Source organism: Nicotiana tomentosiformis, chromosome 8, assembly GCF_000390325.3.
Source record: "Nicotiana tomentosiformis chromosome 8, ASM39032v3, whole genome shotgun sequence".
Classification (NCBI taxonomy): domain Eukaryota; kingdom Viridiplantae; phylum Streptophyta; class Magnoliopsida; order Solanales; family Solanaceae; genus Nicotiana; species Nicotiana tomentosiformis.
In genome coordinates, this window is record NC_090819.1 from 88,921,223 (window position 1) to 88,932,289 (window position 11,067).

The 11,067-nt window shown below is 34.6% G+C and overlaps 3 protein-coding genes across 3 annotated transcripts; all 3 read left to right on the forward strand.

Annotated features, from left to right (window-relative positions):
• The first annotated feature begins 813 nt into the window (after nucleotides 1-813).
• Nucleotides 814-1,981, forward strand: LOC108944952 (uncharacterized). Its single transcript, XM_018770431.3, has 3 exons — nucleotides 814-951; nucleotides 1,032-1,133; nucleotides 1,321-1,981. Exons 1-3 carry the CDS (start codon nucleotides 901-903, stop codon nucleotides 1,726-1,728), a joined length of 561 nt encoding a protein of 186 aa, XP_018625947.1. The 5' UTR covers nucleotides 814-900; the 3' UTR covers nucleotides 1,729-1,981.
• Nucleotides 1,982-4,226: 2,245 nt separating this feature from the next.
• LOC104095183 (uncharacterized) lies at nucleotides 4,227-9,103 on the forward strand. Its single transcript, XM_009601237.4, has 8 exons — nucleotides 4,227-4,483; nucleotides 6,205-6,349; nucleotides 6,429-6,597; nucleotides 6,914-7,184; nucleotides 7,429-7,694; nucleotides 7,797-8,012; nucleotides 8,255-8,357; nucleotides 8,630-9,103. Exons 1-8 carry the CDS (start codon nucleotides 4,333-4,335, stop codon nucleotides 8,689-8,691), a joined length of 1,383 nt encoding a protein of 460 aa, XP_009599532.1. The 5' UTR covers nucleotides 4,227-4,332; the 3' UTR covers nucleotides 8,692-9,103.
• Nucleotides 9,104-9,974: 871 nt separating this feature from the next.
• Nucleotides 9,975-10,988, forward strand: LOC104095182 (early nodulin-like protein 8). The gene is made up of 2 exons (XM_009601236.4): nucleotides 9,975-10,255; nucleotides 10,380-10,988. Exons 1-2 carry the CDS (start codon nucleotides 10,051-10,053, stop codon nucleotides 10,775-10,777), a joined length of 603 nt encoding a protein of 200 aa, XP_009599531.1. The 5' UTR covers nucleotides 9,975-10,050; the 3' UTR covers nucleotides 10,778-10,988.
• The last annotated feature ends 79 nt before the right edge of the window (nucleotides 10,989-11,067 follow it).

Genomic DNA, 11,067 nt, shown 5'->3' on the forward strand with positions numbered 1-11,067 from the left:
AAATATCTCTCGCTGCATTCGCAAACGAAAGATATCCGGGTTAAAAACTCATGATTATCATGTTATAATGCAAAAACTTCTTCTTCTTGCATTACGGAGATCAGTAGATAAAAAAGTGAGTTCTGTTTTAATTGAACTATGCACATTCTTTCATGTTCTTTGTAGTAAAATGCTTAAAATGGAAGAGTTAAAGTTAATTGAAGAAAAGATTTCTTTAACACTATCTAATATAGAGAAAATCTTTCTTCCATCATTTTTTACTGTTATGGTACACTTAATTATTCACTTAGCAACTGAGGCTAAACTTGCGGGGCCAGTGCAAAGAGGATAGAAAGCTGGCAAGCTTTCTAGGGATTGTCGCTAGAACTCCAGAACTAACTCCATTACATGTAGATGATTGGAGAAGTTTTGGCAAAGATGAAAATAACAAATTGGTGGAATTTGTGAGGTTATGGTGCTATTATTCTTATTCTTCTTATATGAATCTAATAATATGTGATTTCTTTATACATGATATTTTCTTGTAAACGTTTGCTTATGTTTTTATAGAAGAAGTTCTCTATCCCAACGCGCGGAGAAAAGCATGTGATAAAGTCACTAGGAAAGAAATGAAAAAATTATAAATGTGATTTAAAAAGTGAGTATACGTCTAAGTATAAGACGAAAGATGCTCTACTGAAAAATAGACCAAGTCGTATACCTAGGGATTAGTGGACTGGTCTCGTCTCATATTGGCTCTCTGATAAAGCTAAGTTTTCGCTTTATAAGTCCTAAAAATACACTTAGTTGCTTTTGATTTTTTATTGGTTAGTTTTTATGTATAAATTATAAGATATTATTTTTATGTTGCAACGATAGAGGCGAACACAAGAAAATAAAAATAATAGAGCCAAGCAAAATATGCCTCACACTGGAGGATCCAAAAGTATTGCCACCTTGATGGCTGAGAAGGTATCCATGTGAAAATTACTAAATATAATATTTTAAAAACTCCTTGTCATGAATATGTGACATTGATTTTGTTGTATTAGGCTGAAAATGGGATACAGCCTACACGAGCACAAATTTTTATTTTAACTCATAAACAACGTAAGGATGGTCGACCACTTGATGAGGAGTCTGCAAAGACAATTGTGAGATTTCTTCTTAATCTCTTATTTTTGGAATTTCATCTGTTTTAATTAAATCCAGGTTCACCAATATTATTTGCATATTCAGTTCCTCAAAAACATCTCGTCCGAATTTAGAAGTATTTTCTTTTAGCAATTTTCTCTTGTTTCTGAATAGATTTTACTTTCTTTGACAACTCTCTCTAATCAGGACATGATAAATGAAAGATTGAGGAGTAATAGTGTGAGACTAAATGACCATCCTCCTCAAAATGTTGCTTGGGAAGGAAATGTATATTCTCAAGTCTTGGAAAATGAAAAAAATGGATATGTTCGAGGTTTGGGACTTGGTTTAACTCTTTCTACACTATGGGGTAGTAAATCTTCCATAGGAAATATTGATCCAGATGATTCTTCTAATGAGGTAAAAAGGTTAGAACAAAAGGTAATAGAGTTAACGGAGTTAAATGGAAAACAAAGTGAAGAAATGAGTTCGATGAAGCATGAATTATCATGGATGAGACAAGTCATGTGCAAAATTGCTCCTAATGAGTTATATATGTCTCAGAATATCAATGGAGTCTCAATTGGACAGGTAACACAAATTCAAAAGTCTTAGACATTTGTTCTGAAACTTTAGTCTTATTAAATTAATGTTATCCAACGTGCTAATATTGATCAGGTCCGTGATGCCAACAGTGGCCATGAATGAGTACCACAAGCACAAGGGAATCATAGTATTGGTGAAAATACTCCATCTTCTCATGGTATTGCTCTTATACTTGAATATGTCAACATGGTACTCCTCTTTTGAATTATGCTCAATATGTTGCGAATTGTGTTTTGCACCAGTTTGATTTTATTTCGAGTCGCTAATGTAGTGCAATCAATATCCTTACTTCTAATTGGTGGTTGGATTGTAATTTGGTAAGCTCAAGGGAGGGTGATGTAGAAAGCCCGGGTGGGTGGGATATAATAAGTTGGAGGGAAGTTTAGGATGTAACTTTAATGTAGACTTCAATTATGCTCAAAAGAGGAGAGAAAAGACTTCTGTTATATGTAATAGGAATTCCAATTTGCTACAGGATGTTGAAAAATGTTGTAATAACTTGATAAAAACCTTCTATCTGAATTGGTTGAGATGTTCAATCTTAAGGTTCTAGCAGCACCTATGAATATTATTATTCCCTCTCGTAAAAATTGTTGGCAGAAGAATAGGAGAAATTGATATAGGCGATATACTAGCTAATTGGAATTGAGGTCTAGGTTTGTTGTTACGTTTCCATAGGATGTCATATTGGCTTAAAAACTTTTTAATCTTGCCATTGATTTGTATATTAGAAGCAAATCTAGAAAACATCTAATATTAGAGATCTTAAGCTATTGTTCTTTTGGATACGTGCATCCTTGGAAAGCTGTGTCTGTTGCTGAGAAGTACCAACTTGGTTCATTCTTGTTGGATTTGCTTTTAAACTCAACAATCTCTTTGTCTTGACCCCTATGACCATTCATGTGAGTACTAATAGCTTGGTTAGTCATATAGTCGTTCCACCAACTGTTACTGAAGATAAGATAATATAGCCTCTCAGTCTGCATAGGTTGAATTTAAAATTTGGAATTGACTGGACCGACTTAAATGAATAACATGGTTAAGGAAATAGCTCAGTTGATCAAGATGGACTACTTTCACTATATATTTTAGATGTAGACTCACGATTTTTCTGTTTCACATTCAAATTTTTCTTTTGACATTCACTTATTTTATTATTTCAGGTTATGCCAATGAAGTTTGAAAATTTAGCATGGAAGGATTTCAATAGGATGAAGAGTTGCAGAAATTGTTTGAGGGCTATGCATATACTATTTTATTATTGTCTGTATTTGATAGGATTAATTACAATGACATTAATTGTTTAGTTTAAACAATGTAATTTTTTATCCTTTTCACTGATACATTCATACTATGGAATATTTTTTTTCTTTTATTTTTCTTGATATTACAATTTTATTTTATGAATTAATAGTAATATCTTTGTTAGCATTTGTCACTTGAAAGATAATTTTGACAGCAACAAATAAAGGATGTCAATAAGACTAGACAAAACATTACAATTGCTGTTAAAACTTTCATATTCTTTGCGGCGATAAATTTTATTCTTCATTTGCCGCTGAAAGGGTTACTTTTTAGCGACTATTAATTGAATTTACCGGCAATAGAAAAAAAAGCTAAAGGTGCAAATTAAGTCATTTTTGGGACAAAATTAGTAGCCATTAAAATGGCCGCTAAACAATTGCCATTAAAGATATGACTTTTAGCGGCAATTAAAATAAATTTTCCGACAATATAATGGACGCTAAAGGTGAAAACTAACCCATCTCTAGAATGAATATAGTGGCCAATATAATGACCGCTAAACAATTGTCGCAAAATATTACGCCTTTTAGCGGCAATTGAGACTGCCTTTACCGACATTTTTATAAATGGCCGCTAAAAGCTTTAGCGACCCCATGTACAACGGCCAAAACTTAATAGCTAGTAAATATTTTAGCGGCAATATTTATTACCGCTAAAAGCCTTTTCTAATGCCGCTAAAGCCCTTTTTTGTAGTAGTGTCAGGTATAAACATGTAATCGGTGCTGAATAAATTCCGAAGGTATTGGGTGGGCGGTTGTTTGAGTTAATTCTTCTAGTACGTACAATTTGAAGAGTTAACCCAAATAGCGACACTAAATATGCCCGTCATGGATGCATTGGACAGGCTACATGGACCCATCAGGCCGTTAAAAGCGCTCAGTGCATCAAATTAGGGCAAGTGCAAAGATAGTCATTCTCAAGAATGCTATTGAGAGATTAGCCAATACTTATTTTGTTATGAAATTTTAAACTAAAAATCTTGACATCGAGACATTTTTGTTCCAAAAAAATGAACTGAAAACTAAAATTCAAGATCTATTGGCTAATTCCTAAATAGCAGCCCTTTAGAGTGGCTACTTGGTGTCATTTCTACTGTCAAATTTGAACTGCTTAAATTTTAGCCCAAATCCACTAACCCGTCCAAAGTTTAACCCGAATCTATCCCATCCATAGGTGAGTGGTCATTTTCTCCTTTTAACAAACACTAGCATTCTTTCTTCTCTCTCCCATTTTCTTATTCTTCTTCTTCTATTAAAAGGGTACCCCAGCAGATCCATTTCTCTTTGATCTAACAAGGAAGAAGAAAAAATGGAAGCGTTTTACTTTCTGGTGTTTGGGGCATTGAGTGCAGTAGTAGCTGCATTGGAGCTTAGCAAAACAAGCAAAGATCGAATAACAACCTCACCTGCTTTCAATTCTTTCAAGAACAATTACATCCTTGTCTATTCTCTCATGATGGGTATCTTCCTTTTTTTCTTTTTCTTTTTCTAATGCATTACCCTATTTTGAAACTCTTTTATAAGCAATGACATTCTTGTATATTCATTCATGTTGGGTGCAAAATTTTTTTCTTTATTTTTTTTAAAATCAGTATAATGCATTACTCACTTGTAAAAATTTATAGGTCTTGAGGCTTTTGATTTGATAATTTCCATTAAAGATTGCATTTTTTTGTTTTTGATCCAACGATTTAATGTGATAGTGTAGTTGGTTTTCTTGAATCCTTCCTTTGTCAAAATTTCAATCATGGTTATGATAGCTTGAGTTAGGCATCTGTTTGCGTTTGCACTTTTTTGGGTCCTTTTTACCAATTCTTCATGTACAGCATGGGATGTGCTAGATCATAGCTAGTGAACCAAGTCTAGTATTTAAGTGGAGAAGAATAGAGAGGCCGATCCAAACAACAGATTTCGGGGTTATCAAAAGCGTATAAATATGTATACATATCATGTATGGATGGTGTAAAACAGTGGCGGAGGCAGGAATCCTAAATATGGGATTAAAAAAAATATCTGCAAAAATGCTATACCTAGAAGCTTCCCTTGTGTAAAGATGATTCCAACAGTGTATATATAGAAGAAGATAATTTTTTACCCTACTTGCACGGTGTAATATCTAAATGAATAGGATTCAATTGAACACCCCCCGGGAGGTGGGGGGTGTAAACAGAAAGTTTTGGTATATGGAGAATGGTACATACAAAATTACTTGGGGAAAAAATATAAGCGAATCTTGGCTACGTAGCTTTCAGGGAGAATTGAACACATAACTCTAAGTTTATGATACCTCAGCCTTGGCCATTAGATCATGCACTTATTTCATGCTTCTTCAACAACCAGAATTCGTTTAGATTTTATTTTTAGTCGTTTGCTTTTTAGTTTTTTGAATATTACACTTGGGTTCTTAACTTTACAATTTCCCATATTGGTCAAATAAACCATGATTTTTCAGTAACGGGGAGTAGGTGCTTTACCGTGACTTCCAAGTGTGGCTTGTCTCATATCTTATAAAGATTGTATTAGCTGAGATTGTATTAGCTGTTTCTACTATTTTCTGAAGTTAGGTAAAAGTGAATGAAATTATGTTTGCAAGTTTGTAAAAAAGTGTGCTGATAAATTTTCTATGGGGCAAAGGGTAATTTTGATTCTTAATCCATACTCCATAGCAAACATGCTTTAAAGATTAGGATTTATAAAACTGTACTAACGCAAGAAAGATTGTTTGTGGAACACTGAAGAATCCACTTTACAACCTTTAAATCGATTAGCTTGTGCTGAATTTGGCACACAAGATGAGATTAGTGGTTCAAAGCACACATGATCTTAAATTGGAGAACCAGTCTCTCTAAGAAGAAAGGGAATGAATAAATGAACTTTCTCTTGAGTATAATGAAGGTCATATAAAAGCTTTAATTTTGCAAAAAGAAAGAAATTATCAATATATTAATTGCTTGGTTTCTCATCTTATTGATACAAGCTTACCACGTGGACATATAAACTCGGTGAATAACGAGTTTCTCCTCTTTTTCCATAATGGCATCATGATTGTTAGTTGTGTGGGTGTGTGTATGTGTTTGCTTATCTTTATATCATGCGTCTGTCTATACATGTATACTGTTGATCATGCAGAGACTGCAATTTCTAGCCCCTTAAGTTACTGAGATCCTTTTTCTGGCAATAGCTGGTGATTGGCTGCAGGGTCCGTATGTCTACTACCTTTACACAACATATGGATATGGGAAGGGTGAGATTGGCCATCTCTTTATTGCTGGCTTTGGATCTTCCATGCTGTTTGGAACAATTGTTGGATCCTTGGCAGACAAACAGTATGCCCGCTATATTTTGTTAATTGAATGCTTTTCTTTTTAATTTTGAGCGTTACAATCACACTCAAATTTTTTCTAGGGGCCGAAAGCGGGCCTGTGTCACGTACTGCATCACTTACATTTTGAGCTGTATCACCAAACATTCTCCTCAGTACAAAATTTTGATGTTGGGCCGTATATTAGGAGGAATTGCCACCTCTCTCCTTTTCTCAGCCTTTGAGTCTTGGCTTGTCGCAGAGCATAATAAGGTGCTTAAATTCTTTTATGATGACTTACCTTGGTGTTCTTTTAAGATCCCTGCCAACGATTAGACACATTCCACTATCAATTATTATTAATTTTTTGGGGTTAGAAAGTTATTATTTGTAAGAATTTTTAGTTTCATTCTTCTGTAATAAAGCAGCAAACTATTCTTACTTAAGTATACATTATACATCAAAAAGCCATCTACAACTAAGAATGTGTATCCTTAGTTCACTCATATCTGATGGTAGTATCATGTACCATCATGTTCTCTGATGTATTCCTCTTTCAATGAATTTGATTTTGTATCTTATCTTGCAGAGGGGTTTTGATCAACAATGGCTATCATTAACATTCTCAAAAGCAATATTTCTTGGCAATGGTCTTGTGGCTATTTTGTCCGGGCTATTTGGAAATGTTCTTGTGGACACACTAAATTTGGGTCCTGTTTCTCCTTTTGATGCTGCTTCATGCTTCCTTGCTATTGGTATGATCATTATACTGTCATCTTGGACTGAGAATTTTGGTGACCCTTCAGAAAACAAAGACTTACTTACCCAATTCAAGGGTGCTGCTGTGGCAATTGCTTCTGGTAATTTTCAAATTTTAGCTTTGCTCCCTTCTTCTGACCTTATTTCATCTCTGCGGACGAGTATATCATAGGATGTTTTAGTAAAAGAAAGAACTGATTATAATGCAATGGAGAGACTTTTTGATTCTTCCTTGACTTGTGTTATTCGACGGTTTTCCAACATAGATAGTACAGTTGGAAAAGCTTTTTTGCGTTGTAGTATATTTGTGAAGCTTCTCTAACAGTTCTTCTCTTATGTAATCAGATGAGAAAATTGCACTGTTGGGTGCTATACAGTCACTATTCGAAGGTTCGATGTATACTTTCGTATTCCTGTGGACTCCTGCTCTGAGCCCTAATTCAGAGGAGATTCCTCATGGCTTCATCTTTGCAACTTTCATGTTGTCTTCAATGTTGGGCAGCTCCCTTGCATCTCGATTACTGGCTCGCTCATCTCTCAAAGTTGAAAGCTATATGCAGATTGTTTTTGCAGTATCTGCTGTCTGTCTCTGTATCCCTGTCTTCACAAGTGTAAGAAAGAATCCCAGGGGTTGATTTTATTAAACATTACTGCAGGTGTCATAATTCTATTTTTTCTCACTAACTCCACTACGTCTTTTTCACTTTAAACAGTTCTTGGTGACACCTGCTAATGAAAAAGGTGGAGGCATTTCTTTTTCTGGCTGCATTCAGCTTCTTGGATTTTGTGCATTTGAGGCTTGTGTTGGAATATTTTGGCCTTCTATAATGAAAATGAGGTCCCAGTACATTCCTGAGGAGGCTAGGAGCACAATCATGAACTTTTTCCGCATTCCTCTCAATATCTTTGTATGCGTTGTGTTGTACAACGTGAGTTTTCTTTCCAATCTAACTGTTACACCAACCTAAGTAATATTGTATCATTTACTTATTATTGTACTTATATATTATGTAATCTTAAGCAGGGTAGCTCTAAGAAAAAAAGATACTAGTTTATACCTTGTGTTGTGGCAGGCAGTGCTAAGTAACAAAGGCACACACAATATGTGATGTATATCCTCATACAAAGATTGCTCTTTATATGATTACTAATCCATTTTTCTTTTGTTCAGGTTGACGCATTTCCAATAACTGTTATGTTTGGCATGTGCTCTATTTTCCTCTTTGTGGCATCAGTCTTGCAGAAACGCCTCTCTGTTATTGCTGAAAAGTCGAGTAAGAACAGCTTCCAATTGTCTTTATAGTTCTTACTGCGAGTTTGATAGAAAGTTAGCGCAACGAATGATTCATCACTGTAGATATGAGATTATGTGAAAGATAGTTAACTCTGTTATAGGATATAGATTTTGGGGGCAATGTTCCTTGTCTTCATCAAACGATAATACTCATTTTAGTAGGTCAGATCTGTGTCCCGAGGTTTGTTGAAGGGTTAACTATCCGATAGTTGACACGGATATAAGATTTTTCTTTGGTTGATGCATTTGCAGAACCTCAAGATTGGGCAACACACAAGGAAAGAGAAATGGAAACCGCACCCCTAAATGCCTAAGTTGATGCAAGTCGCTGGATGAATTAATTCAGCAAGATTATGCAGAACAACTATCAGTTCTCTATACAAAAAAACAAAAAATCAATAGGGTACTGCTTATGAAATACTACACCAGTGGGTTTTTCTCGTCGAAGAAGTTACCTTCCTGAGCTCATGACTCGGGTTCACGTCATAGTTGAATCTTCATGCAACAAGTAGATTTTGCAACTGTGAGAAAAGGAGTATCCTTCTATCAATCTATGAAAGCTGATGCAGCATTGCTACACTGCATTGCTTGTTTTTTCTGATAATGTAAAAGCATATATGCCATTTTGGTTTTTCTTTAATTCATTTATAAGTATGTCTATGATATGTAGAAGACGCTGTTTGCCTAGTGCTATTATATTTACTCTGAGTAATACTCATTTTTACATGTTGGTATAGCAAATGTCCTGGCAATAATTTTAAGCAAGATAGACGCTTAACTTGAAGAAATTAAAACAAGCAATGAAGCAACAAGGAAGAAGATTAGAGTAAGGTTGAGTTTTTCTAGGAAAAGAGTAAGGAGTTACATTCTAAGGTGCCAAAAAAGAAACCAAAAGAAGGGCCTAAAATGTTGACCAAAACTTTGCAAATGAACAAACCAATGGTGCAGCAAAAATTCATACTTTTATGCTGTATATTTGTAGATAATGTGCTAGTCTACATCACATATAGGTTGACTTTTATCACTGTTTAACTAATTATAACTTACCATTTCATTAAACAATTAGAATTGGCCATTTGGGATCCCCAAAAATGAAGGGTTTGTGTAAAAATGGAATCTCAGCGTGTGTTATTTTTCTTTTGGTTCTTGTGTTGACTAAATAGCTTAAATGGAGCGAATGAATAATAAAGATTTATAGCATTGACATTAACTTACCTTGGATTGAAACACAGGTATTGTTAACCAAAAAAAATAAAAATAAAAACTGAAATAAATAATGGTAAGGGCACATGGTGACATGTTGTATAAACTAAAATAATATGCAAACTGAGGAACCATTTCCTGCTCTAATCCTTTCCATTCCCATGTTAAGCTGCATCCACTGTTTCTTTGTCCAACTGTCCATGTGCCATTGTTATTCAAATAATTGACCCTACCCAATTGTTCCTTTGCTGGAGACCCTCTTTTGCCCTTGACGGCAAGCAGCTTTCTTTTAGGTAATTATGCTATTATGGAAAAAGACAAAGGGCATTCTAGTAACTCTGCACATGTCTGGTTCACTGTGCCAATCAGTGATATAGGTGCTAATTTCTTTCTTCTAAGTTTGTGTGTGTATTTACACTCAAATTTGACAAAAGGGAAACAAAGAGTGAAGAGAGACAGTTGCGCAAGTTATGGCTACTCTTAGAATTCCAAGAAAGTACCATTCTTCGTACATTCTTTTTCAGTTCTTTCTATTAATGTTAATACAAACCAAAGTGTTGTGTTATCAGTACAAAGTTGGAGATTTAAGTGCTTGGAATGTACCCTCTTCTGCAAATAAAGATGTCTATACCAAATGGTCCAAGAATCATGTCTTCAAGATTGGAGATTCAATCAGTAAGCCTCCCATTTCTTGTTCAGATCTTCAAGATTTTCCCATTCTTACATACCCTTTAATAAAATATTCAACCCCATCAATCTGGTTTTTGAATTAATCATTTTTTTTTTTTTTTTTTTGCAGTGTTTTTGTACCCACCAAGTGAAGATTCAGTAATACAAGTGACGAAAGCGAATTACAATAGTTGCAACCTTAAAAATCCAATCTTGTACATGAACAATGGAAATTCTCTATTCAACATTACAAAACCTGGGGAATTTTACTTCACAAGTGGAGCAGAAGGACACTGTGAAAAGTTACAGAAACTACACATTTCAATACCAGGAGGAAATGGAACAACTTATGAAGAAGATTCGCCTGCTTTTGCTCCATCTGCAGATTCACCTGCTTACCCTACTGTTTTTGGCTCAATTCCTGTCCAATCTGCTAATCAATCATCTTCTGGGAAATTACAGATCTCTATTTTTGCTGCCATTGGATCAGTGTTTCTCTCGCTGCTTCTAGGAAGCACCATTTTTTAGAGAAATAATACTACATTTGGAACAGCACATTTTGAGATTTAATTCATATTTTTTGTTGTATTGAGCCATTCTATTTACTTTGTATGTTAATTTTGTGAAAAGATCATTCATGATGATGAGTTTATTGGGGGAGCTTTCCCCTCGAGCAAAATTATTGAGTTTCTTGTACTATAATCAATATTTGTGTCTCATCGATCTCATTCTCTTTAGACATCTAAGGGAATAATTCTCTCTCCTGGTTTTTCAGTTTCAATTTTTTTTTCCTGTGTTGGTTGTCATAATTTTTAAAT

Excerpts from the sequence above, each read along its gene's own strand:
- LOC108944952 (XM_018770431.3), top strand. The coding sequence starts at position 901 with ATGCCTCACACTGGAGGATCCAAAAGTATTGCCACCTTGATGGCTGAG. Across the intron at positions 952-1,031 it reads CCACCTTGATGGCTGAGAAG|GCTGAAAATGGGATACAGCC; the intron begins GTATCCATGTGA and ends TTGTTGTATTAG. Across the intron at positions 1,134-1,320 it reads AGGAGTCTGCAAAGACAATT|GACATGATAAATGAAAGATT; the intron begins GTGAGATTTCTT and ends CTCTCTAATCAG.
- LOC104095182 (XM_009601236.4), top strand. The coding sequence starts at position 10,051 with ATGGCTACTCTTAGAATTCCAAGAAAGTACCATTCTTCGTACATTCTT. Across the intron at positions 10,256-10,379 it reads CAAGATTGGAGATTCAATCA|TGTTTTTGTACCCACCAAGT; the intron begins GTAAGCCTCCCA and ends TTTTTTTTGCAG.
- LOC104095183 (XM_009601237.4), top strand. The coding sequence starts at position 4,333 with ATGGAAGCGTTTTACTTTCTGGTGTTTGGGGCATTGAGTGCAGTAGTA. Across the intron at positions 6,598-6,913 it reads TTGTCGCAGAGCATAATAAG|AGGGGTTTTGATCAACAATG; the intron begins GTGCTTAAATTC and ends CTTATCTTGCAG. Across the intron at positions 8,013-8,254 it reads TATGCGTTGTGTTGTACAAC|GTTGACGCATTTCCAATAAC; the intron begins GTGAGTTTTCTT and ends TCTTTTGTTCAG.